This window comes from Camelina sativa, chromosome 1 (assembly GCF_030686135.1).
Source record: "Camelina sativa cultivar CO46 ecotype springtype chromosome 1, ASM3068613v1".
NCBI classification, from domain to species: domain Eukaryota; kingdom Viridiplantae; phylum Streptophyta; class Magnoliopsida; order Brassicales; family Brassicaceae; genus Camelina; species Camelina sativa.
In genome coordinates, this window is record NC_141880.1 from 6,096,519 (window position 1) to 6,121,104 (window position 24,586).

Consider the following 24,586-nt stretch of genomic DNA (forward strand, 5'->3'; position numbering starts at 1 on the left):
CCCGCCAATTGTTGTTTTAATTCGGCCTATTTAAGATGTTAATGGGCTTATTCTTTTTATAAAACTATTGGGCTTTCATGTTTTTTTCTTAATTATCAACGCTGTATTTATGCTGCTTGTTTCATAATCATTTGCAAATTATATGCAAATTTTTTTGAGTCTCTGTTTCAGGCTGATCTTCTTGGTCACGCTAAGTCACGAGACGTTCTTTTGTAATTTTTATACTTCTTGAATAAATAACGGGTGGCTTTAGTCGCCCGGTCCCTTACCCAAAAAAAAAATTTGCAAATTATATGCATCATCATCCCCAATAATCAGAGTAAACTTACAAAAAGTAATTTCACGAGATTTGCTGGGAAAATGGACGAATTTTTCACTGATGTCCTTGTTGTCCTTGTGGCTGCTGCTGGTGTTGCTGCGGATCGTAGCCACCAGCCCACGCAGCCTGCGGTCCGTAAGGAGGAGGATAATAGCCAACAACGCCTGCTTGTGCCTGAACCATCATTGTCAATCATCATATGAGCGCATTGCTTTAGATGTGTACAATAAAACTACAATACCATGAGATATCTGAAGATAGTTGTTGTTCAGTTACATATTATATGTCACAGGTTTCATCGACTATTGTTGACTCGAGATTCTTCTAATAAATCTATTGATCCAGTTCTCTTTACTCTTTACACTAGATTGACTTGTTCGAACCTTAGGCTGTACTATTTGGCTACTGAAGTTCCGGTTCATGTCCAAGATTCAAAGTTCAAACTTAAACTGTCTAGACAGAACTATAGTGAGTTCAGACATATCATCTACTGATCTACTATAGCACAGGAAAAATAAAAACTGTCTTCTTAGTAAAAACTAACAAAAGAGATCCCCACGGGAAATAGATAAAAGCTGTAACTTTATAACTTACTGGATTCATGACATAGTTGGGTTGATAAGGATTCACAGGATACCCAGCCTCAGGATTTCCATAGCCACCACCATAAGCAACTCCACCTGATAAAAAAAAAACATGTTTTTGCTTAACATCGGCACATACATTCAACTGTAGTTTCACTGTATATTGCTTATAATTATCTTCACCTATTACAAAAATGTTTGTGATTATTCAAGATGATCATACCAGGATTCCCAACAGGGCCAGTTGCATGAGCCCTCGACTCTGAGTTAGCAATCTCTGCTCGAAGCTTCTCCAGTTCCCGAGCCATTGCAACTAATTTATGCTCCATGATCTTGCCGTGCTCGTAATTTTCCGCATACCCTTTCTTCTCATAATCAATAGCCGCTCTACAAAACAGAAACCACAGCATTTAACATATTAACATCAATATGAACAAAGGGAAATCTTAAAAACGAGACTGGTCTCTAACCTTGCTCTTTGCAACTCTTGCTTTGTGTTCTCAATTTCAGCAGTTAGTGTTGGTATCTGCTGCAAATCTGATGTAAGTCTAGCCAAATCTTGAGTCATCACATGAACCTGGCTGTTGAGTTCTTGCCTACCAGAAGTCAACTCTTTAATATCCACCCGAATCTTCTGAATCTCAGCTCGCATAGCATCAACTTCACGCAGTTCCATCTCGGACCGCATAGATTTATCATACATCTCCCTCATCATGATCTCTTCCTCAGCTCTCAAGGAATCAATGTAATGCATAATTCTCTGCAACTCATGCTGAGCAACTTCAAGTTCCTGATTCAGCGCCACATGAATAGCAGCCACAGTCTGGTTATCAGCAAGTAACCCCTGAACATCTTGGTTCTGAGCAGCGAGACGATCCTCCATGATTGAAAACTGTGGAGGAAGACCTCTTGCATCAACCCTAAACTGTGGAGCTTCCCTACCATCATCAATCATAGAAGGATGAGGCGGAGGTGGCACTGGTCCTCCTCCTCCTCCTAAGCCTCTAACGAAAGGCGGTTGTTGGTGAACCGGAGCTTGTAAGCCACTGTAAGACCCACCATTCATCGAAGGAGGTGGAGGAGGTCCACGGTTTCTTCCAGACATTACCTTAAACGTTTAACCAGTTATGATCTTAGAATCGTTTCAAAACTATAATCTCAATTCCTGGCACGGTGTTTGTTTAATAATAGTCAGCAACAAATTCGAGAACGAAAAAGGCTTACAAACTCAGAATCACGCACTGACCTTCGACGACGAACAGAACAAGCTCTCGCACCGGAGAAAGTAAATTAGGGTTCCTTAGATAACGCCTTGTTTCATCAAATTGAGGATCGATCAGCTTCGACGTTCCCTCAACTGTAACAACTCCGATTTGCTCTAGAGAAATCAAAAACCGTCAAATTTTCCAATTCGCCGGAAATTGATAAAGCGGAGGTTTGCTTAATAATAGTTATTTTCATAACTAGTCCTTGATATTTTCATATTTACAGTATTTCTCAGTAATATTTATCTTTTTGTCATTTTACCCAATTATTTCGGCTTTTTCAGTTTACTCCACTTCGTCTTTAATTGGTGGCACCATGCCACCATGACGGGTCCATAGGTCCACACACCAACAAGAACATGAATAGACAGCGTTGTGTGGCTCGTGATGTCATCATAAACACCTTTTGTCCCCACTAGCTATACCGTGAATATAAGATTCCCATAAGATATATACTCATTAATCATGCTACAAATCATTTAATTAACCTTTAAATCGTCAAAAAAATATTTTCAATCTAAATTTGACTATCTCTAGATTCTCTACCTTGTTGACGCTAAATTCATTTTCTAAGCTAAATTGACGCTCTCATTTAAAAACGATACGTAAGGTTTACACAGCCTTACAATCATACGACTACAATGACAAATGTTAGTATTTAATTTTTCTTTAGGCAGCAATAAATTTGTTTAGTTTCCGTTACGAGACTACCAACGGATGAATTTAATACCACAATGACATCAATACTCAAAACACAATGAATCGTCAAGGTAAGAGAGACGAAAGTTTTGATTGATGGGTTATAATATATCATAATGAGATGAATAAATCTATAACGGTGGTATTCACATGAAGCTCACCATTTTCACCTATATACTTTGCTGCTCTCACTAGAGAGACCCCTAAAAAAGACCCCCAAATTTAACAAACAATGGAAGCCTTGTGGGAGTTGGAGGACAAACTGAAGCTAACAACACAAGAAGCAGTTGTGATCTTGGTCGGAACAGCGGCTGCAGTAACTTTACTCTGCATAGTCGCAGCGTTTCTCAACCGCAATTCTCGGGGGAAGCAAGTAGCAGACGCGGAGTGGGCGTTTGAAGCAGCGTTTGTATCGAGAGCTATGGAGGAAAATAGGAAATGTAAGTGGAGTAAAGTGAAGAGAACGTTGATGGGTTCGTTTTGTTGGAGCTCCGGAGCCAAGTGGATGGAGATGGAAACGCTAAGGCCGCCTCCATTGCCTGCGGCTAAAGAAAGGAGTCTTAACGCGGTTGATCCGGTTTGGCAGCGACCGATACTGATGGGTGAGAAATGTGAATTGCCACGGTTTAGCGGCCTTATATTGTATGATGAACGTGGCCTTCCGCGTCATCATCCTCAACTTCAAGAACAAGTGAGTGTTAGTTTGCTCCTTATCTATATACTCAACAACATATTAGAATGTTTATTTTTCTGTTATAACTTAGTTCTTTCCATTGTTGTTTTGTAGGTAAAACAGAGTTCTATGGTAAGAACAACTCTGAGAGATTTGCTCTGACAATGGTTCTCTCTGCAAGGAATTTTCTTGAAGTTTTGTGTATCACAAGTTAAAACCGCTGTGAAAGGTCAAATTCTGAGAATGTGGAAAACTATGCTTCTGAAAACATTGTCCTATGTGATGAAGATGCAAAAACATCTTTCCTTTTTTTTTTGTGTTCTTGATTGCTTAGAGGGACAAAGAGTAGCTTAATCTTATATGAACAAACGATTTGCTACAAATACATGCAAATTTGTGTATTTGTATTTTTGATTGCTTGGTGTGACAAAGAAAGCAGAGTTCTTATGAAATGGAATAATATTCACCAAACAAACAATATATGGACATTCGTTCTTCAAATCAACCCATACCAAAGATTTACATCTTAAAGAAACAAAATCTTATGAACAAACAAATAAGAATTTCTTCAAATCGACCCCACCGTAGACTTTCATCACACAAACAAATAAAACCACAGTAGTGAATCTGTCATTTGTCTTCGGATAATCTTCAGCAATTTAGAGTCATCAAAACTGGAAAAAAAATCTCCATCCTTGGATCATGACCAGAAGCCGAGAGGATAAACATCTTCACGCCATGAGAGAAGGAAAGCCGCGGTAGATATGGTTACAAGAAGCTACACAAAGTAGACAACAACAATAACAACAAATAAATCTTGATGTCACCACATTTCCTGAGGTGTTTTTTTTCGCCACAGTAGATTTGCATCTTTGTGCTAATTTCACACATAAGAAACAATCAGAGGCTCTTTTGTTTCTTCTGCTGTAGAATTCCTGTGGTAGTAACAGTACAAAGCCAGCTGCACTATACCAAGAATAGTTCCTATTCCATTTGGTATCTGAGTTGAGAAAAAAAAGAAACAAGTTTTGTTAGTACTCCAAAATGAGGAAAACACAGATTGCAATAGCAATTATGGTAGAGTAACAACTTACATAAACAAAGGCGTCCCAGTTGAATAACCCGTAAAGTAAGAAGGAAGCACTCATCAAGAAAGTCGATAGAGAGAGATAAAAAGGCATAAACTCAACGCTCTTAGTCCGAATCACTAGGTTCTGCAAAGAGCAGACATGTCAGGCAATCAAGAACTTAGATGCACATTTTGAAATGATTTGTTGACATTTTTTTTTTGGGAAACTTACGATAACAAACAAAGGTGAGGCAGACATCGAGACAAGAGAACCGCAGCTCAAGAACCCGACAAAGTACCATCGTGTGAGCTGGTCAGGTATCTGCAAACTTCCAGATACAATCAATCCAACCACAGCAAACACCACAAAAAGCAAACCAAGCATCCTCATCTGCCATGATCAAAAATGTTGATTAGCTAGAGTTACTAAAGAAACACGATTTTTTTTTTTTTGGCAAAGAGCATACAAGGTCAGGCAATCAAAAGAAACCTTGTTCTTCTTGTCTGTGTGCATGATGAAGAGGATAATGTAGCATAGCTGAAAAGTGGCTCCAACAGAATTCACAGTCATAAGCATGGTATTGCTGTGTGATATGAAAGGTGTGCCATACCAAAGGCAGATCAAGCAGTTTACGAGAGCGTAAATGTATGGTAAACCCGAGAATTGCTCGGTAGATTTGTTCCTCATGATTCTCCTAAACGTTGGCCTGAGAAAAAGAAAAAAAAGATAGATATTAGTGACTGAAGTCCATAAAACTTATGTTTAATTACAAGTTTACAACCAAGGAGCAAGTTTAGTAAGTGAAAAAGAGGAACTCACATTGGTGAAACGAATAGCCCAAATGCAAATATGTTGCCTGAAACATGGAAGAAAAATGAAACAGTGATAAGTGATATTAACAGATAGGAAAAGTTTATGTTCTTGTTAATAAATTGCATCAGTTCTGTTTCTTCAGAATAACAGAATCAGAGTTCTTGAATTCACCGAGAAAATTGATCAGAGACAACATTTTGTTACTTATTAACGTTGTTTCAGTGCCTAGAAATAGAAAGGTGCAGACCAAAAATGGCTAAACAAATCTACTGAATATTCATGGAATGAAACCTACGCCACATCTACTTACATACTAATTAGCTTACATCTTTGACAAAAAAAATATATATATATATATAAATAAACTAATTAGCTTACATATTTTATATATTAAAAAAAATTAAATGGAATTTAAAAACTGAATATTCCCCAAATTAAATTTTACCCATGAAAAGAAAAGAAAAAGAAAAAAAGCAGTGAATAAAAATATAGAGATTACCTGCGATTCCGGCAACATCTTTACACAGAGATAAAGAAACATTGAAAGTATATACATCCATGAGAGACTTCTCTGTCTTAAACTCTGTTTTTTTTTTTTTTTTTTTTTCTGTTTCTTGCTCTGTTTCTGTTCTGTTCTTATAAACACGGATTAAAACGCAAAACAGATTCTAATTGTAAAATCTAAACTTTCTTCTTCCTTGGAAAAAAAAAAAAAAAAAAAAAAAAAAACGCAAAACAGAGAATTAATAGAGACGAGATGTCTAAGAGATATCTTCTTATAGAAATGAAACTGGAACCCAGCTGAAACCAAAAAGAAGACTTCCCTTAAAAGGTAATGAGCTTAACACTCAATCTGTACGACTATATATATGCGGTCCAGATTTGGCTTTGTCGACTGCTCTACTATCTTACAAAATAAATTAAAACAAAAAAGTGTCGTAAAGTTATATACTATCTACACTTTGCTGGGAACCAAAAAAAAAATGTTATATATAATATGTTACTATCTATTTATTAAGAAAATACATCAGTAATTTTCAAAAACGTGATCTTTGAGTAATAGACTTGCTTGTCTCCGTTGATTATGCGCATTAAATGTTATATTGTTCTTATTAGAATGTACTGTATAAGATTTGAAAAGACTCCAAAGGTTTGAAAATCATGCCGAAAAGAGACAGTTAATTAAAAAAATTTCGTTGTTTTAGCCTACGCTGGAACATTGCTCACCGTCCACATTGATCCCAACTTGATTTATTTTTCGATATCGATAGATCTCCATTTGGTTATCTGATAGTTGCTGTCTGCTGACCAATCATTTCTTTTCGTTTTGGATTGAGCTTTTTTGTGGTCTACGTTTTACATTCTCTCACAAAAGGTTTTATTTTTTGTTTTTTTAATGAAGAGGAATATAATAGTAATTATAATTAACATTTAATTTGGTGGTCGTGTGCTCTCTACGTCAACAAGCTGTCTTGAGTTGTGAATTTGTGATGCATATGTGTCTCGCGCTGAGTCACTCATCACAATCTTAAACCCTGAGGATGAAAAAATCTAGTGGAACACGTAAATCACACTTTTATACCATTTTTATTATTAAGCATAGATTTATAAATCTCCAATGGGACACGTAAACTACGTACAGTGTTTTTGACTAGTTGCATGGTTTTTTTTTCCTTCTTTCTTTTAGAGAATTATCAACCCTTCGAGAGAACAACTCCCATATTTGTTTTCAAATGAAACCATCACAATCTTAATATTGTTTCAGGATCTCATTTACCTCTCATCTGGTCAGCACCTTCCTAACCATAGCGAGACGCTCACTAAACATAGTGTACGTTCTGTGAATTTATTATCGACGGTATGTGAAATTATAACTTACGTAAGGGAGTGAATACGAAATATGAGATCGAGATAAAAATAATACTAGAAAAAAAAAACTGTATATTAAAACTGTATTGTTTAAAGAAAACCCCAACTTGTAAAGAAAATATTCACGTTATCCACTAAATCATTAGATTTTTCTATCAATACTTATTGAAGTCAAAAATACCGATTGAATAGTTAATTAAGCCATGTCAATATGTGATATGTCATTGATGACCTACGTTATAAGCGAAGGCTGCGAAGCCACGCGATCTGTTTAACAAAGCGTGGGACAATCAATCATTAGATCTAATTAACGTAATAACGCAAGTATTGTGTCTCTTTTGCTACTACATATTGGTGAACAAATGATTCCAAGCCATTTATAATTGAAAATTAGGTAGCAGCGATAACTTCGCAAAATATGTATAATCAATAGGTTTGACTTTTTATGTTGTGAGCTGTGTGACACGTTTATTATTCATCACGCGAATTAATTAGTTTTAACTTTGAAAGTATACTCCTTTATTTACAATCAAATTAAAATAGAGCCTTTATGTAGTCACTATCGCTAACCTATGCAAAACATTTATAAACAATATTACATGGGTTATCCAGTTTTCAGAAAATTATACGATTCAGATTTCCGGTGAGTACTTTTTTAATGTTAACTTAGAAATATCAATTGGATCTACAAGAAAAAACACGTGAATTCAGCAAAAGAAAAGTCATTAGGAGACTTTTGCGATTGTTTAATTACACGGAAAAAGTAATAAACTGTGTCTAGTTTTGTTATTTGTCTAGATGATAATTATAACCAAAAACAATTAACAGTGAATGCGACTAGGCCCAAAACAATAAATTGTGAATGCACTCACAGGCCCAAAAAATAAAATATGGCATATCGCTAATCAGTAAATCACCGACAAGGCGACAACTACGATCTAAAAACCCCCAAGTAAAACTTCAAAGCTCCAAACCTGATGGCTAATGAGTTCATCCAAGACCAAGAGTGTGTTGTTGTTCCGGTTATTCAAAATTCCTATTCGAAATATATACTAATGTCACTCAAACACTCAATGTGTCCACCACCACTTTTTTCCAATCAACTTATATAAGCTCTCATGCAATTGGTAAACAGAATTAAAGTTCGTAAATTATATGAATATCCGAAACATATTTTAAAACTGAATTTTAATATTTGTTGTCTTACAAACATTAAAATAAATAAAAACAAGATAGAAAATAATTTTTTTTATTGGCTTTGTTTATGGGATTATTGTTGTTTGTTGTTTTCCATTTGGTTCGCTCTCATGGACGGAGGTACTTGGTCTGGAAACATGTTTTGCATCACGTTAGTCCAGAAGTCGACATCCTTGAGTTTCAACTCCATCTCCTCAATCTTCTTCTCCACCTTGTTCAACTTTTCTTGTGTCTCAAGATATTTATCTTTGTAAAGCAGAGATGGAACTGCGGAACTCGGTCTGACATCGCCCTTCATTGACCCATCTGCAAACCTTCTGTCTTCCTTTATTTGAACTTCCTAACAAACCCCAAAAATTATCAAAAATAGTTAGGTAATATGCTTAGAAAGCTACTATTACAAAATAAATAAATTGTCAACATCGCATCAAATGTGTTGTTACCTCTTTGTGGATAGTATCTATGTCAGTTTGGGCGAGATGGTTTGACTGGATGGAGTCATGATCGCCTTGACACAAGTGAGTTTGGCTCTCATCCTCCAGGGCTTTGCACTTCTCAACTATCAACTCGGCTTTTTCGTCGACAAAGGTCCCATCTAAATTTCTCTTGTGGGTGTCCTCTATTGAGATGACCATGTCAAGTAGTTCACCAGTCTCCTCATCCCGGTTTAATAGTATACTTTCTGGGGGTGGTGCGTAAGCGCCACTTTTGTCGTTTGCCTTGAGAACTTCATACAAAACAGAAGCAATTCTGCGTGCGTTTATCAATTTCTCTCGCTGACTAGTAAGATAAATTTCCATATATAGGTTAATAATGTTGGCTCGCTGAGGTTGAACTAAAACTAGCAATAGTTATTAGTAGATTAAAAAGAAAGAAAGATGGACGATACCTATTATTATCCAAATCGAATGATGCACCATGTGTGATAATGTATGCCAAGTAAGAATCATAAACACGTTTGAGTTCTCTAATATCATTCCTATCCTTTCTTATTCTCGTAGTTAACTCCTCGTCCTACAAGGAAACAATGAAGATAAACAACAAAATAATTAAACAGATGATGTTTAGAAATTTAATTAATTATCCGGAAACTAGTCCACGTCAATATTTATACGATCGATCAAAAATCATAGGCATCAGAAACTAGCTAGAATCTGTATCCTGTTCAACTATATTGGATGACTTGCCTTCTCAAGCCTTCGAAGAAGAGAAGTTTTGAATTGTCGTACACCTCTTCCAGTGGAACTAGCGTCAATTCGGTGAGCTACCTCAAACGTATAGAAACGGCCTGCGACATATGGAAATTATGAGTCTTTTAACAAGAAAGCGCCAAGAAAGAAAAAAAAAAAGAGAAGATTCAAAAATAGTAACAAATTGACCTAAAAACATTAGGGAATACGAGAGTGAACTCACAAAGATAAGCAATACGAGGTTCTTCAGACTCAACCAAGTTAGCTACACGAAGAAACCTTTGAATCCCTGAGGCTAACGTCTCGGGAAGCTTCTCGCTGTCATAGGGTACCCACACAAATTGTTCCTGAGAAGTGACGGATCTCGTGGACTGGCGGATGGTTGGCGAATCTTCGGGGAAGATGGGATCCATATCAACAAAAACATCGGTGGGATCAACGGGGACGATTTCGTGAGACATTTGGGAGGCTAAAAGCTGATTGCTCTATGGTTTTGGCTGGCACTTGGCATGGAGACGGAAATGTTCCATTATATAAAGCGGCAATAACTTAGCGAGGTGAGTTTCCTTGGCAGATTATCTTTTACTCTTTACAACAACGTGCATGGGAAAAGTAAAAAATAAAACTTTGTTGAGTGTAGTAAAGGAGCCAAATCTTGTTTAAATGGAATACAAAGCATATACTTGACGTGAATTTGTAACTATGTCTTAGTCATTAAGATTATATGTACCAAAAGACGACACAAATAAATTGGCTATCCAAAATCAAACCATTTTGTTTTGTTATATTTATCATAATCAAATTATAAAAACGTGAGATAAGGATAGTCGATTTTAATGTATAGACTAGTTAGAGCAAGATTAATGGGGGGGGGGGGGGGGTTTATATATTGAGGATTTTATATACTGTTTGAATTTTTTAAGACTTAAGTGTGTCTTGTTTTGTAAATAAGAACTCATGATCTCTTAGTTAAAATTTTATCCTCCAATAGTAAATTCTAATTTTGGGTTTCTTATTTTTGAAAAAATTATTTTTTGAAATTTGATAGTAAATATGAAACTCAAACTTGTTAAACGCAAAGATAGTAAATATGAAACTCAAACTTGATATAGTAGTAGAGAATACTAAATAAGAGTCATCATGAATCATGATTTAACTTTTGATGGATATGTTACATACGTGAAAAGAGAAGATTGTGATGAAGAGAAATAGATTGTGATGAAGATAAAGGTTCACATCTAGATTTCAAAAAGAAACCTAGAAACTAGAAACCAAAGCTTGTTGGTTTTACTGTTGTTTGGCTTCAACCTTCTTCTTCTGCCATAGCTTGTCGACTCCACTGTCGGCATCACCCTATATCGTTTCAAGAAAGTGTTAACAATGTCATGTACTAACAAAAGCATTACATGACCAATTCTAGTTAACACAATACCAATTCCATTGCTATACTAGATTAAAGTCAGACAAGTCTCAAGATTTATGATATAGAAGCTGTCTTGACAAACCTGAGCACGGACAAAACCGCAGAGAGAAAATGTAGTGAATTGACCAGTGTACACCCCATCAGCATCGAGATGACCAATGTTGAGCTGCACAGAAGCATGATCCTTTGATGTGATCAACCTGTTAGTAACCGAGCTGCAATTATAATCCAAAAACAAACAAGAACAATCAATTCATTAAGTTTCCTTACAATAATAATAAAAAAGTGACTCCTCTTCGTTCTGCATCTTTTGGAGCTTAAAACTGACAGATTTCTAAATCTTTCAATTGCTACAAAACAAACAATTGTACACAAAACATTGTAAAAAAAACCACGAGATAAGATCCAAAGAGAGAACCTCCTTCTCAATGTCTCTTCCAGATCTTAGCAAGAACCTCATCTTACATCATTTTTTTCAAATACAAACATCATTACTCAGCATTCACGTTTTGAATTGCCTATTTTTAAACAAACAACAAGAACATCAAATACATACTAGCTCTCCAGCAAGATCATAGAGGGACTCATCAACTGTCGCCCGCAAATTGACAAAGTAAACTTTCTTATGAACAGAAACAACAAGATTGACACGACAAGAGTACAAAGATACAAATTGTACACGCGACAGCGAACATTACCTGCAATAGCCTCATCCTCTGCATCAGTCTCTGTACTCTAACTTCAAGATGAAAAACAGATTTCAGAACCGGTTAAACAAAAGAGAAGCACAGTGACATCCATCTAAACCATTCAGTGATCTCTATAACAGAACAAAAAGCTAAAGTCTCAATCTTTAATACTTAACCCAAGGTTATCAAAGCTATGACAAAACAAAAAACATAAAGTTATCAAAGCTACATGTCACAAACAAGTTCGATAACCTCTACTAGATTCCAAATTCAACAGTCATGCATTCAAATAGACAAGATCCCTAATTTTCCAACTAACATCAAATAATCCTAATTTGCGATCCAAAATCAAATAACCCTAATCATAAAACAATTTGCGATTCATACAAATGTACCAAAATCAAAGAACCCAAACCTTGAAGCTTTTGATTCCAAATTGTTTTCTCGTTTCGGGGATTCAATCGCGAGAGAAAGAGAGAGAGAGGAAAAAGAATAAAATCGATCTTTCCCAAAAAAAAAATTTCTTTTGTATTATTATGTTCGACCAACCGAAAGATGACACGTAGTCTCTCTTAAACCAAGTTTGAGTATACTATATAAGAGAAGATCTTACATTTTTTCTTTTGTTCTGATTAATTTGTTTTCAACAAAATACTAAGATCTCCTCTATAAACCCACCGATGGAGAAGGTCTTAGACGAGTAGTGAAGTGTGTGATTAAGGGTAGTTTTGTCACCAACAACTACGATCTAAAATCCCCAAGTAAAACCTAAACCAGGCTCTCGTTGATTTCTGATCTACTTTCATCAGATCAAACTTTTGCCGTTTCGCGTTCAAAGCCCCAAACCTGATGGCCAATGAGTACATCCAAAAGTGTGTTGTTGTTCCGGTTATTCAAAATTCCTATTCGAAATATATACTAAGATAATGTCACTCAAACACTCAATGTGTCCACCACCACTTTTTTCCAATCAACTTATATAAGCTCTCATGCAATTGGTAAACAGAATTAAAGTTCGTAAATTATATGAATATCCGAAACATATTTTAAAACTGAATTTTAATATTTGTTGTCTTACAAACATTAAAATAAAATAAAAACAAGATAGAAAATAATTTTTTTATTGGCTTTGTTTATTGTTGTTTTCGGTTTGGTTCGCTCTCATGGACGGAGGTACTTGGTCTGGAAACATGTTTTGCATCATGCTAGTCCAGAAGTCGACATCCTTGAGTTTCAGCTCGATCTCCTCAATCTTCTTCTCCACCTTGTTCAACTTTTCTTGTGTCTCAAGATATTTATCTTCGTTTGACAAATATGGAACTGCGGAACTCGATCTGACACCGTCCCCCATTGACCCGTTTGCAAACTTTCTGTCTTCCTTTATTTGAACTTCCTAAAAAACCCAAAAATTATCAAAAAATAGTTAGATAATAATATGCTTATAAAGTTATTGTTACAAAATAAATAAATTTTGAACATCTCAAATGTGTTATGATCACCTCTTTGTGGATGGCACTTATGTCAGTTTGGGTGAGATGGTTTAAGTCATCGCCTTGGGACATATGAATTTGTCTCTCCTCCTCCAGGGCTTTGCATTTCTCAACTATCAAGTCGGCTTTTTCGACAAGTAGTTCACCAGTCTCCTCATCCCGGTTTAATAGTATACTTTCTGGGGCTGCTGCGTAAGCACCAGTTGTGTCGTTTGCCTTGAGAACTTCATACAAAACAGAAGCAATTCTGCGTGCGTTTATCAACTTCTCTCGCTGACTATTAAGATAAATTTCCATAGGTTAATGTTGGCTCGCTGAGATTGAAGTAAAACTAGCAATAGTAATGATCAGTATAGGTTAAAAAGAATGAACGATATGGACGATATACCTATTATCCAAATTGAATGCTGCACCATTTCTGATAACGTATTCCAAGTAAGCATCATAAACACGTTTGAGTTCCTTAAAATCATCCCCCTTGTCTATTAACCTCGCAGTCAACTCGTTATCCTACTAGGAAAGAAAGAAGACACACATGACAAAATAATTAAACAGATAATGTTTAGAAATTTCATGAATAATCCAGAAACAGATACGATCGGTCATATCTTTAACAATAAGTCAATAACCGTAGACTTAAGAAACTAGCTAGAATCAGTAGTGTCCCGTTCTACAATATTGGATGACTTGCCTTCTCAAGCCTTCGAAGAAGAGAATTTTTGAACTGCCGTACACCTCTTCCGGTGGAAGTAGGGTCAAGTCGGTGAGCTAACTCAAATGTATTAAAACGGCCTGCGACAAAAATAATTATGAGTCTTTTAACAAGAAAGCGACAAGAAGAAAAAAATTAACAAATAAAAGAAGAGAAAAGTCACAAATAGTAACAATTGACCAAAAAACATTAAACAAGACGAGAGTAAAACTCACAAATATAAGCAATACGAGGTTCTTCAGACTCAACCAAATTTGCTACACGAAGAAACCTTTGAATCCCTGAGGCGAACGTCTCCGGAAGCTTCTCAATGTCACAGGGCTCCCACACATATTGTTCCCGAAAAGTGGCGGATCTCGTTAACTGCTGCGAATCTTCGGGGAAGATGGGATCAATATCAATAAAAACTTCGGTGGGATCAACGGGGACGATTTCTTCATGAGACATTACGAAAGCTGATTGTTCTACGGTTTTGGTTGGCGTTGAGATAGGTGGAGATGGAAAAGGTTAATACATTATATAAAGCGGCAATTGCTTAGCGAGGTGAGTTTCCATGGCAGATTTTTTGTCAATTAACTATGTAAGGTTTTTACTAAAATTTGTACTAGAGAAAGTGGGTTCCACGCAATATTTTGCACTTTACAACAACATAATATACCAACGTGCATGGGAAAAGTTAAAAAAAAAAAAAGTTTGTTGAGTGAGATTCTCAACCAAAGTCATATCAACATCAACATCTTGCCCAAGAAAATTACCATTACTTGCTGTGTCAAGCAATTTGGAAGCACTCCTCTATATAATGTACTGAGAAGAGATTCTTTAGAGAAGCCATGATGAGGACATTGCATAGTGTAGCCTTTGAATCTTTCCCATGCTTCACAAAAGCTCTTATTTCCATTTTGAGCAAAGCTTGATATTCCATTCCTTAGTCTTGCTGTTCTAGTAGTAGAGAAGAATTTGGATAGGAAAGCTCTCTTACATTGATCCCAATAGATAACTGAGCCTACCGGCAGGTTCTTCTCCCAACTCCTAGCTCTATCACCAAGAGAAAATGGGAAGAGGCGGAGCTTGAATGCATCTTCAGAGATGTCATTGATTTTCACTGTCCCACACATCATGTCAAACTGATCCAAGTGGTCAAGAGGGTCTTCCATAGGCAGACCATGAAACTTTGAGCTTTGTACCATGTTGATAAGACTTGACTTGATCTCATAGTTATCGTTCTCAACAGGAGGTGCTCTAATTCCCATGCGGTTCCCATGAATGTTTGGTTGATCAAAAGTTCCAATGACTCTTGGCTGTCTTGGAGGATGGATAGGAGCTTGTTCAACATGGGGCTGGTCATTTCCATTGTGACCAGCTGGGGGTGGAGGGTTGTTATCCATAGCTTGGCAGGCTATTCGATGATTTTCTCTTTCAAAACGACGAATGTCGTCAACACGCTCAACTAAATTTGCTTGGCCTTGACTTCTCAAGTTCATACACCTTACAAAAGAGAGTTCAAACCACCAAAGCAAACCAAGTAAGTAACAATATAAAGTAAAATAATAGGCTCAAACAATGTTGAAATCCTAATGAGCAAATTGAATGCAAATGGGCAACAGCGCCAAATTGATGTAGTATATTTCAGTCAATTAAATTATCAATCCACAATCTGCATTAATCAACTCACTAAGAATACACAAAGTTGTTTAACCTATTCTTAACAGGAATTGGTTATGTTGTAACAATCTTAACTAGCAAACAAATTAAAGAAAAGAAACAGAACACAACTAATAACAAACTTTGAATCAAGATTAAACAAGTGAACCTTGGGCAAGGTAATTGACTTGGGAGATAGCTAACCAATCCTAAATGTCCAGGCAACAATCAAGAACAATCCTATGGCTAAGAACACTAATGCAAATCAATCCATTTCCATGGTAGAGATTCCTATGCTAATCAAGTAATAATCAACTTTTTCCAAAGACAATCACAAAGCTAGCATGCATTAAGAACAAGTCTTAATACCACTAAGCACCCTAATCATCAATTTCCATTGGCTAGGAGTGAAAAGCCCTTGAATAGTTTGGTTCAGGAATTTCATCAAACACCTTCTGGGCAATGGAAATCCTAATGTCTAGATTCAAGCTTGATCAAGGCTTTCCAGCATTATTAACACTAAACAAGATATGAAACACATAAATAAGGCTCTAGACATCAAAGATCAATCATATATCTCCCTAATCTACCTAGCCCAAAATTCTAATGATCTACTCACTCATCATCATGATCACACAAAGGAAATAGTTGATCTTTGTGAAATCATAATAAGAGATTATAGATTAAGAGATTTGAAAGAGAAATTGCTATTAAAAAACTTAGAAGTACTCAATCATTCAACAAACCAAGAGTAAATAAGCTTAAGAATCCTAAGTGGCTGCTAAACAAGAGATAAACAAAAGATCAACCAAAGATAAGAGATAAGAGATCAGTCTCCCCTTAATAGGGTTAGAGTATTTATAGCAAAATAAAAGGGAGCCGGGTCAACCCAGTTCAAACCGGGTCAAACCCGGATCAAAACTAAAACAAGTGTGGTGATGGTTTCGCACGGCCATGCTTTGACCGATTGAGATGGTCGATTGGGATGGTCGGGCACACTTTGGCCGATGGTGGTGGCCGCTGGTGTAAACGGTGTTTTCTCTTCTTGAGCTCCATCGGCCATGGCTTGGCCGATTGATGAGGTCGCGTGGCTCCAACGGTCATGGCTTGGCCGATTGAGCTTGGCCGCTGCTCTTGACCAATTGGGATGGCCGCTGGTCTTCACTCGGCCACCGTTTGGCCGCTGCTCTTGGCCGCGTGTGGCTCCTGTCTTCACTCTGGCTGTATATACGTTCACTCAAACAGGTATAACTCTTTACACACACATCTGATTGGCCTGAAATCACCTCCATTGCAAATCTTACTCAATTTCCAATAACTTAGATGAAGAACTCTGGAGCTAAATCTCAAAGAAAGTTCTTCATACGAGTCGATCTTTGAGGGACTGCAAACTGGTTCCGAATCATCAATCATCTTGTGTGCATCCAAATGTGTGTCTTCCATTATATTGCTAATTATTGACTTATTTGGCTCCAAAGCACACTTTCCTTGTACATCTCTACTCCATCATCTGAGATAACAAACTTGATGCAAAATGCAACCTAAAGAACCTGAATGCTCATGAATATGCACAAAATAACGAAGAATTAAGCTCTAAAATTACATAAAAACACAAGATATCACTCGTCTCTAATGTTTCCCTGGTCACGGTGGACGAAGGCAGAGGATTCAACTAGATGAAAAAATTCATCATTGCATGGAGGAGAACTCAGAGAAGTTAGAGATTCAGTCGACGGCTTGATATTGAAGAAGGAGAAGATGAAAGTCGACAAAAAAAAAAGTTGAGGGTTATGAAGAGAGAGAGCTTTGATTTTTTATGAAGAGAAAAGAAAATAATAACAATTTGGAATAAAAAAAATATAGGGAATAAGGGCAAAAGAGTATTTTTTAGAACTCTCTATGGCAGGCAGGAAAATGTTTTCGTGAAAGAGGCATAGGAAAGAAAGATTGGTACTGTTCATGGTATAATCAACACTTTTCTCTTTGAAGAACATGTCTCACATTATGTTAGTAGGATTTTTACTGTTTTAGATAGTTCATAGTAGCATGAACTAGCTAGTAGTCTAGTACTAAACTACTAATAATGATACAAAGAAACCAATTTTTTTGTATGATACTCAAAAATACTTTTCCCGTTTCAAAATATAAAATGTTTTAGAGAAGTTTTCTGTTTTATATATAATATATGATGTTTTCAAGTTTTTATGTAACTTTTAAATTAATTTAGTATTTTATATTATGCAGTATTGTTTTCGATTGGTGGAACATGTTAAAAATAAAGACTTTTTAAAAGGGAGAGAGTGGTACTGTATTTATGTTTGTTCGTTCAAAGTTAAATAATAAATTACACAAAAAAAATTGTCTTCCTACATATACCACTACTATTTATTAATTTAGAAAATTGTGAAACCGAAACTCATGCGGACAACAAATCGAAGTTTCTACGTTTGCCTATATTTTCGGGTAATTAATCCACAAATATTGATAGTAGCACCTTAAAACAATTAATGTCAGAGGTGCATAAAAAAAAAAAAAGAAGAAGAAACGATTAATCCATTTATTTAGCTAAAGCGTAATAATGGGCAAATTAGTCATTTCGTAGTCTCCTCTCCCTGCCTCCTGGTGGTTCTCCGTAACTATCTCTCAAAAAATTAATAAGAGAAGAAGGCTTTAATTACTCTCTTTTATTTCAGACGCTTTGTCCGTTTTGGTTCTTCCCCTTCCCTCTCTTTCTTCTTCACTCCTTTATTTATCTCCCTCCCATTGATCCCTCTCTCTCTCTCTCCCTCTCTCTCTTCTCTCCACAGATTGTTCAAGCTTTAGTAGATTCATCCTGATCTCTCTCAATCGTTCCCGGTACATGAACTCTTTCTCTTTCTCAATTCTGTGTTTGATGATCTCTTCTGACCTTTCATTTGTGAATGCTGCGTTTGATTCGATGACCTGAAGGTTTATGTATGATGTGTGATGCTTTCTCATTGTTTTTGTCATTTGGATCTGCTGCTCAATCTTTGGGAAAATTTTAGCGTATTTGATTGCTGCATTTGTCTTTACTCCTTTGGATCTAGATCTGATCAGTTTTATAATATCTCTCGCTAATAGCATCGTTGTTTTTGCTTCATAAATTCCTCTATCGAAGCTGAATCACAGTGAGATTTCCCAAAATTGATAGATCTGTAAATGGTGCCTGCTTAGTTTGTAGTCTATCTGTTTGATTAAATTACATTTCGAATTCGCTCGGTTCTTTTTGTAATCGTTGTTCTTGGTGCTATAATTACTGAAGCTTCATGGTTTTTTTTTGATGTTACAGATTTGGTTATATTTCCACATTCACATGGCTACTTATAAGCCAAAGAACATCCTCATCACTGGGGCTGCTGGTTTCATTGCCTCCCATGTTGCCAACAGACTTGTTCGTAGCTACCCTGACTACAAAATCGTTGTGCTTGACAAGCTTGATTACTGTTCTAACCTCAAAAACCTCAACCCTTCTAAATCCTCTCCCAACTTCAAGTTTGTGAAAGGTGACATCGCCAGTGCTGACCTTGTCAACTACCTTCTCATCACTGAAGAAATCGACACCATTATGCACTTTGCTGCTCAAACTCATGTTGACAACTCTTTCGGTAACAGCTTTGAGTTTACCAAGAACAATATCTATGGTACTCATGTTCTTCTCGAAGCTTGCAAAGTCACTGGCCAGATCAGGAGGTTTATCCATGTCAGTACTGATGAGGTCTATGGAGAGACTGATGAGGATGCTTCTGTTGGAAATCACGAGGCTTCTCAGTTGCTTCCTACTAACCCGTACTCTGCTACTAAGGCTGGAGCTGAGATGCTTGTGATGGCATATGGTAGATCATACGGGTTACCAGTAATAACGACTCGCGGGAACAATGTTTATGGTCCTAACCAGTTTCCTGAAAAGTTGATTCCTAAGTTCATCTTGTTGGCCATGAATGGGAAGCCTCTCCCAATCCACGGAGATGGATCTAATGTTAGGAGTTACCTCTACTGCGAAGATGTTGCTGAGGCATTTGAGGTTGTTCTTCACAAAGGGGAAGTTAACCATGTCTACAATATCGGGACTACGAGAGAAAGGAGAGTGATTGACGTTGCCAATGACATCAGCAAACTCTTTGGTATAGACCCTGACTCCACCATTCAGTTTGTGGAGAACCGGCCTTTCAATGACCAGAGGTACTTCCTCGATGACCAGAAGCTGAAGAAATTGGGATGGTGTGAACGAACCACTTGGGAAGAAGGACTCAGGAAGACAATGGAATGGTACACTGAGAACCCTGAGTGGTGGGGCGACGTTTCTGGAGCTCTGCTTCCTCATCCACGGATGCTCATGATGCCAGGTGACCGACACTCTGATGGCTCTGACGAGCACAAGAAAACAGATGGTAATCAGACATTCACGGTGGTTACTCCGACCAGAGCTGGTGGTTCTGCAGACAAACCATCTTTAAAGTTCCTCATCTATGGGAAGACTGGGTGGCTCGGTGGTCTTCTTGGAAAACTATGTGAGAAGCAAGGTATTCCATACGAGTATGGAAAAGGGAGACTAGAAGACAGAGCTTCTCTAGTGGCGGATATTCGCAGCATCAAACCTAGTCATGTCTTCAACGCTGCCGGTTTAACTGGTAGACCCAATGTTGACTGGTGTGAATCTCACAAAACCGAGACCATCCGGGTCAATGTTGCTGGAACTTTGACTCTAGCAGATGTTTGCAGAGAGAATGATCTGCTGATGATGAACTTTGCCACTGGTTGTATATTCGAGTACGATGCTGCGCATCCAGAAGGTTCAGGGATTGGCTTTAAAGAAGAAGACAAACCGAACTTCACCGGTTCTTTCTACTCAAAAACAAAAGCAATGGTAAGATAACATCACATAACCAAACCACATCTGATCCTCAATTTTGTTTAAACTCTGTCCATAAAAATCCTCTTGTTTCTATTTTTGCAAGGTCGAAGAGCTTCTAAGAGAATTTGACAACGTGTGCACCTTGAGAGTGCGGATGCCAATCTCATCAGACTTAAATAACCCGAGGAACTTCATCACAAAGATCTCGCGTTATAACAAAGTGGTGAACATCCCAAACAGCATGACCATACTAGACGAACTCTTACCAATCTCAATCGAAATGGCCAAGAGGAACCTAAGGGGGATTTGGAACTTCACCAATCCAGGAGTGGTGAGCCACAACGAGATTCTAGAGATGTACAAGAGCTACATTGAGCCGGATTTCAAATGGTCCAACTTCACTTTGGAAGAACAGGCTAAGGTCATCGTTGCGCCACGGAGCAACAACGAGATGGATGGTTCCAAGCTCAGCAAGGAGTTTCCAGAGATGCTTTCCATCAAAGATTCGTTGATCAAATACGTCTTCGAACCCAACAAGCGAACATAAAACACACATACACACACACACTCTTATTCTCTCTGTGTTCACTAGAATGTTTCTACTTTAATTTGATTTGATTTATCATACGATTCATTTACTCTTTTGCATTCTACGACTTACATGTAGCTCTCTTCACACATTCTACATCACAACACATCTTTGTTTACATTAATATTTTTACACAGATCAATTTACTTGAGTTTACTTTACTACCGTTCTTGATTCCTAATTTCCTACTCCTATTATAATAATGCCTGTGTGTTTCCATATATCAAGATAAGGAGAAGAGTTGAAGAAAGAAACAAAATCGACTGATTTATGTAACTTATTTCCCTTTGCTTTAAACTTGAGGATTCTATTTGTTACAAGAACAATATCTCTCATATGTTAATCTTCCTAATGCATAAATAGAAATCGCAAACTCAAATGCAAACTAAATTAAACCCTCTGTACTTTCTGTCCCCATCTTCGCCACACGACCATCTACCAGCATTTTGCTTTCGCTTAATCACCTTAGCACCTTAGCGAACTACTGAGAGACATTCCATAAAAATGATGATGTAAATATGATGAAGAAGACAATGGAAGGAAGGAACAGAAAAAGCTCAATACCTTGAATTTTGTTCATCTCTTCACTAAGCTGGAGCGTATTGTCTAGACAATGGTAGAGTTTCTTGGCTCGTTATAAGATTTAAAAGCAAAGTCAGTTGGAGTTGAAGATTGACTATTTGAGTTATTTATAAAGGACAAAAAAAGACTTGAATAGAGAGTTTGGGATTGTACCTTCTGTTTCTGTAGACAACCAATCATGTGCACAGAACAAAGCCTGTCTAATATCAGGGTTCAAAGAACTCTGGCTATCAGCGATCATTGGTGTCCCAGAGTTAAATGTTGAATCAGGCGCAAGGATTGACATTGGCGTCCCCAAAATGTCACGTGCCAGAAGAGAGAGGACAGGGTATCTTGGTGTATGAACCTTCCAGTAATTCAGAATGTTGAACTCGCCAGTACGGGGGAACACTGGTTCAGACAAGTATTTGTCCAAATCCGATGCTGTGTTCAGGTTCTGAGAAGTTTCACGGAGAAACTTGTCGAATCCTTTCAATCTGTCTCTAGTGTCCATGGTTCTACCTAAGCCAGAGCCAGAGAAAGAAGAGTCTTCACCGACAATGGCTGAGCACATCGAATATGCATCAAGAAGCTCCTTGACACCATTCGACACTTCCTTGATGCGGTCCAGAGCGGTACTGCCATAGATCTTCGAGTAGTAATACTCCACCAACTTCATCTTGAATCGAGGATCCAATATGGCAGCGATGGCTAAAACAAGGCTGCATTTGTTCCAATACTCATCGAATTTAACCTTCATATTTGCTGCAAGAGAACTCAAGAAATTGTCCTGGTTCTTGCACCACTCGATCAACTGGATGTGGAAATCGCACATCTCAACAAAGTATACATTTGCTGTCGGGAACTTGTTTCTTGAAAAGTCAGAGGCAATATCGAACACAAGTTTAAGATAACCGGTAACGTATCTTGTCCATTCCCACTCCTCATCGGTTAGAGATGAATCAAACGCATGATCGTGATCACGCAGATGGCAAAACGCACCCTTGTACTCCAGCACAGTTTCAAGCATCAGGTAAGTAGAGTTCGAGTTAACAAGAGAATCAAGAACCAAGATCTTGTGGGAGTTGATTCCAGCGAGTTGAGCGATTTCATTGAACCTTACTTGTGTTGATTGTGAGCTCTTGACATATCTCACACTTCCTCGAATCTTCTGGATCACATCTCTCATAGCCTCCAAGCAATCTTGGACAAGAGAGCTCAGAAGATGAGCGGCAGATTTCAACTCAAGTAACTGCCCGTTGACTAAAATCTGGCTGCTCTGAGACATGTGGTCTTTAATTCGCAGGACAATCTCTTCATTAACAGAAAAACTGTCAAACGTTACAGCGAAAAGCTTGCTCTCAAGCCTCCATTCAATCAAACATCTGATGATTACTTCCGAGAGCATATCTTCAGTATGAGAAGGATCCAATGTGATAAAGTTCAGAACATTTCTGTGTAGCCTCCACTCCTCATCTATATAATGAGAGGCCAAACACACATAGTTAGCATTATCCCGTGAAGACCACATCTCCACCGAAAGATTGATTTTGCCGTATAAATTATTCAAAGTATGCTGCACTCTCTGCTTCTCCCTCATGTAAATCTCCATACATGAATCCTCAACTGTGCTATTTGGCACAGCTTCAAACAAGGGCTGAAGGTTCCTAGCAAACACTTTGAACCCAACATGATCAACCATGGCTAACGGATAACCGTGCATAATAATCATACGTGCAAGATCAACCTGACTCCTTTCTTGACTGAACCTTCCTCCACTTCCACGGCTAAGAACCACCTCGTCCCTACGTTGTTGCTCATGATCGAACTTAGGTCTGAGATACTCGTCTTTCGGTTGACCCTCATCGAAACTGATAGGAGTAGCAACAGTAACTGGATTCTCTTTTTTCTTTCTTTTAGGTGTCAGCAACTGAGACATGTCATGATTGGTTCGTTTGAGACACCGCATAAGATGGTTCCTAAGATGAGTAGTCCCGCTGTTGCTCGAACCACTGAGTTTCTTATTACACTGAATACAAACAGCATAGCACACATCAGCCTTTCTCACCCTCTCAAAGTAATTCCAAACAACAGATGTCAACCTCTTCGATTTCTGCAAGATGATCTCATTTGATTCATCCATCTCATACACAAAAAACTCGTATAGCTTGCTCCACCAAAATCCCCTATTCATTGATTAAAAAAAAAACAAAACTTTAGACTTTATAATGACACTAACTGTTACAAAGATCATCTTAACCAGCACCATCAGGCATTATACACTTTGATCAAAACCAAAAGATTCAACATTGCAACAACAGAGATCAAAATCATAAAACCACATTATTCAACAATAACACAACCACACAAATTGAGATGAATGAAATCAAACAAAGGTGAAAACTTTGTGATGAAATTAGTCATACACTGAAAACAAACAAACAGAACCCTTTTGAATTTTGCGAGCAAGGCAGAGTTTTTTTTTTTATACACGAGGAAATTAGCGAAGAGAGTTAGAGACGAACAGAGAAAAAGCAACAAGGTTTGAAATTTGAGGCACCTTTGTTTAACAAAATTATAATAAAAAGCCGTCAGAATCTGTGGAGACTAGAATCGGAGGATCCGAGGAGCTCTTTTAAGGGTTACGGGTGGGAAGAAGCTGGATCGAAGTGTTATCAGATCCGATGGACGATTTGGGTTATTTAAAGACCCGGATTTAGGGGTTTCGGGTGGGTGAGGATAAAGGGATCCGGTTCTGGATCCGAATTGATCCCGGGTCTCGTTAGATTCACACATGTAACGCGCGCGGGCCTTGGCGCGGTTGGATAGATCTGGTTCCCGATCCGATCTCCATTAATCAAATTAATTAATTGCATTCTAAACAAAAATTAAACACGTCTAGATAATGTTTTGATTTATCAATATGATA

At 37.5% G+C, this 24,586-nt stretch overlaps 7 protein-coding genes, 1 long non-coding RNA gene and 1 other non-coding gene across 15 annotated transcripts; 3 read left to right on the forward strand and 6 right to left on the reverse strand.

Moving 5' to 3' along the window:
* Window positions 1-208: 208 nt before the first annotated feature.
* Window positions 209-2,372, reverse strand: LOC104779402 (protein FLX-like 1). Of its 3 annotated transcripts, none has more exons than XM_010503754.3 (5): window positions 2,150-2,372; window positions 1,374-2,068; window positions 1,127-1,290; window positions 914-999; window positions 209-493 (listed from the first exon to the last, which is right to left on the reverse strand). In XM_010503754.3, the coding sequence occupies exons 2-5, from the start codon at window positions 2,006-2,008 to the stop codon at window positions 374-376; spliced, it is 1,005 nt and encodes a 334-aa protein (XP_010502056.1). In that variant the 5' UTR covers window positions 2,009-2,068; window positions 2,150-2,372; the 3' UTR covers window positions 209-373. The 3 variants fall into 3 exon arrangements, with proteins under 3 accessions (XP_010502056.1, XP_010502064.1, XP_087360708.1); XM_010503762.3 differs by having other exon boundaries at window positions 1,374-2,011; window positions 2,150-2,335; XM_087504582.1 differs by having other exon boundaries at window positions 1,374-2,011; window positions 2,128-2,319.
* A 560-nt stretch (window positions 2,373-2,932) lies between these two features.
* Window positions 2,933-4,015, forward strand: LOC104779422 (uncharacterized). Its single transcript, XM_010503786.3, has 2 exons — window positions 2,933-3,558; window positions 3,655-4,015. Exons 1-2 carry the CDS (start codon window positions 3,100-3,102, stop codon window positions 3,700-3,702), a joined length of 507 nt encoding a protein of 168 aa, XP_010502088.1. The 5' UTR covers window positions 2,933-3,099; the 3' UTR covers window positions 3,703-4,015.
* LOC104779417 (bidirectional sugar transporter SWEET2) lies at window positions 3,982-6,657 on the reverse strand. Of its 2 annotated transcripts, XM_087452566.1 has the most exons (7): window positions 6,161-6,326; window positions 5,923-6,091; window positions 5,430-5,466; window positions 5,100-5,316; window positions 4,842-5,000; window positions 4,635-4,754; window positions 3,982-4,540 (listed from the first exon to the last, which is right to left on the reverse strand). In XM_087452566.1, the coding sequence occupies exons 2-7, from the start codon at window positions 5,981-5,983 to the stop codon at window positions 4,424-4,426; spliced, it is 711 nt and encodes a 236-aa protein (XP_087308692.1). In that variant the 5' UTR covers window positions 5,984-6,091; window positions 6,161-6,326; the 3' UTR covers window positions 3,982-4,423. The 2 variants fall into 2 exon arrangements, with proteins under 2 accessions (XP_087308692.1, XP_010502075.1); XM_010503773.2 differs by having other exon boundaries at window positions 5,923-6,657.
* Window positions 6,658-8,465: 1,808 nt separating this feature from the next.
* Window positions 8,466-10,311, reverse strand: LOC104779430 (uncharacterized). The gene is made up of 5 exons (XM_010503798.3): window positions 9,903-10,311; window positions 9,677-9,777; window positions 9,379-9,503; window positions 8,933-9,269; window positions 8,466-8,829 (listed from the first exon to the last, which is right to left on the reverse strand). Exons 1-5 carry the CDS (start codon window positions 10,138-10,140, stop codon window positions 8,563-8,565), a joined length of 1,068 nt encoding a protein of 355 aa, XP_010502100.2. The 5' UTR covers window positions 10,141-10,311; the 3' UTR covers window positions 8,466-8,562.
* A 457-nt stretch (window positions 10,312-10,768) lies between these two features.
* On the reverse strand, window positions 10,769-12,383 carry LOC104779440 (uncharacterized). Its single transcript, XR_766464.3, has 4 exons — window positions 12,207-12,383; window positions 11,801-11,841; window positions 11,185-11,317; window positions 10,769-11,032 (listed from the first exon to the last, which is right to left on the reverse strand). It is a non-coding gene; the product is annotated as an uncharacterized LOC104779440 (long non-coding RNA).
* Window positions 12,384-12,786: 403 nt separating this feature from the next.
* LOC104779448 (putative callose synthase 8) lies at window positions 12,787-14,563 on the reverse strand. Its single transcript, XM_010503812.3, has 5 exons — window positions 14,209-14,563; window positions 13,973-14,073; window positions 13,670-13,791; window positions 13,291-13,558; window positions 12,787-13,184 (listed from the first exon to the last, which is right to left on the reverse strand). The coding sequence occupies exons 1-5, from the start codon at window positions 14,438-14,440 to the stop codon at window positions 12,912-12,914; spliced, it is 996 nt and encodes a 331-aa protein (XP_010502114.1). The 5' UTR covers window positions 14,441-14,563; the 3' UTR covers window positions 12,787-12,911.
* Window positions 14,564-14,818: 255 nt separating this feature from the next.
* LOC147949601 (small nucleolar RNA R71) lies at window positions 14,819-14,925 on the forward strand. Its single transcript, XR_015565050.1, has one exon. It is a non-coding gene; the product is annotated as a small nucleolar RNA R71 (small nucleolar RNA).
* A 3,216-nt stretch (window positions 14,926-18,141) lies between these two features.
* On the forward strand, window positions 18,142-21,257 carry LOC104779456 (trifunctional UDP-glucose 4,6-dehydratase/UDP-4-keto-6-deoxy-D-glucose 3,5-epimerase/UDP-4-keto-L-rhamnose-reductase RHM3). The gene is made up of 3 exons (XM_010503823.3): window positions 18,142-18,490; window positions 18,945-20,519; window positions 20,611-21,257. The coding sequence occupies exons 2-3, from the start codon at window positions 18,969-18,971 to the stop codon at window positions 21,052-21,054; spliced, it is 1,995 nt and encodes a 664-aa protein (XP_010502125.1). The 5' UTR covers window positions 18,142-18,490; window positions 18,945-18,968; the 3' UTR covers window positions 21,055-21,257.
* Window positions 21,258-21,363: 106 nt separating this feature from the next.
* On the reverse strand, window positions 21,364-24,540 carry LOC104779464 (zinc finger BED domain-containing protein RICESLEEPER 1). 4 transcript variants are annotated; one of them, XM_087504856.1, is made up of 4 exons: window positions 24,218-24,540; window positions 21,832-23,843; window positions 21,661-21,721; window positions 21,364-21,580 (listed from the first exon to the last, which is right to left on the reverse strand). In XM_087504856.1, exons 2-3 carry the CDS (start codon window positions 23,798-23,800, stop codon window positions 21,684-21,686), a joined length of 2,007 nt encoding a protein of 668 aa, XP_087360982.1. In that variant the 5' UTR covers window positions 23,801-23,843; window positions 24,218-24,540; the 3' UTR covers window positions 21,364-21,580; window positions 21,661-21,683. The 4 variants fall into 4 exon arrangements, with proteins under 4 accessions (XP_087360982.1, XP_087361034.1, XP_087361065.1 ...); XM_087504908.1 differs by having other exon boundaries at window positions 21,364-21,577; window positions 24,218-24,536; XM_087504939.1 differs by having other exon boundaries at window positions 21,364-21,577; window positions 24,084-24,330.
* Window positions 24,541-24,586: the final 46 nt, after the last annotated feature.

Excerpts from the sequence above, each read along its gene's own strand:
- LOC104779402 (XM_010503754.3), bottom strand. The coding sequence starts at position 2,008 with ATGTCTGGAAGAAACCGTGGACCTCCTCCACCTCCTTCGATGAATGGT. Across the intron at positions 1,291-1,373 it reads CAAGAGTTGCAAAGAGCAAG|AGCGGCTATTGATTATGAGA; the intron begins GTTAGAGACCAG and ends TCTGTTTTGTAG. Across the intron at positions 494-913 it reads CCAACTATGTCATGAATCCA|GCACAAGCAGGCGTTGTTGG; the intron begins GTAAGTTATAAA and ends ATGATGGTTCAG.
- LOC104779422 (XM_010503786.3), top strand. The coding sequence starts at position 3,100 with ATGGAAGCCTTGTGGGAGTTGGAGGACAAACTGAAGCTAACAACACAA. Across the intron at positions 3,559-3,654 it reads ATCCTCAACTTCAAGAACAA|GTAAAACAGAGTTCTATGGT; the intron begins GTGAGTGTTAGT and ends GTTGTTTTGTAG.
- LOC104779417 (XM_010503773.2), bottom strand. The coding sequence starts at position 5,983 with ATGGATGTATATACTTTCAATGTTTCTTTATCTCTGTGTAAAGATGTT. Across the intron at positions 5,001-5,099 it reads ACACAGACAAGAAGAACAAG|ATGAGGATGCTTGGTTTGCT; the intron begins GTTTCTTTTGAT and ends TGATCATGGCAG. Across the intron at positions 4,755-4,841 it reads CCTCACCTTTGTTTGTTATC|AACCTAGTGATTCGGACTAA; the intron begins GTAAGTTTCCCA and ends TGCTCTTTGCAG.
- LOC104779430 (XM_010503798.3), bottom strand. The coding sequence starts at position 10,140 with ATGTCTCACGAAATCGTCCCCGTTGATCCCACCGATGTTTTTGTTGAT. Across the intron at positions 9,778-9,902 it reads ACCTCGTATTGCTTATCTTT|GCCGTTTCTATACGTTTGAG; the intron begins GTGAGTTCACTC and ends CATATGTCGCAG. Across the intron at positions 9,504-9,676 it reads TTCTTCGAAGGCTTGAGAAG|GACGAGGAGTTAACTACGAG; the intron begins GCAAGTCATCCA and ends GTTTCCTTGTAG.
- LOC104779448 (XM_010503812.3), bottom strand. The coding sequence starts at position 14,440 with ATGTCTCATGAAGAAATCGTCCCCGTTGATCCCACCGAAGTTTTTATT. Across the intron at positions 14,074-14,208 it reads ACCTCGTATTGCTTATATTT|GCCGTTTTAATACATTTGAG; the intron begins GTGAGTTTTACT and ends TTTTTGTCGCAG. Across the intron at positions 13,559-13,669 it reads GCATTCAATTTGGATAATAG|TCAGCGAGAGAAGTTGATAA; the intron begins GTATATCGTCCA and ends TTATCTTAATAG.
- LOC104779456 (XM_010503823.3), top strand. The coding sequence starts at position 18,969 with ATGGCTACTTATAAGCCAAAGAACATCCTCATCACTGGGGCTGCTGGT. Across the intron at positions 20,520-20,610 it reads ACTCAAAAACAAAAGCAATG|GTCGAAGAGCTTCTAAGAGA; the intron begins GTAAGATAACAT and ends TATTTTTGCAAG.
- LOC104779464 (XM_087504856.1), bottom strand. The coding sequence starts at position 23,800 with ATGGATGAATCAAATGAGATCATCTTGCAGAAATCGAAGAGGTTGACA. Across the intron at positions 21,722-21,831 it reads GTTGTCTACAGAAACAGAAG|AAACTCTACCATTGTCTAGA; the intron begins GTACAATCCCAA and ends TAACGAGCCAAG.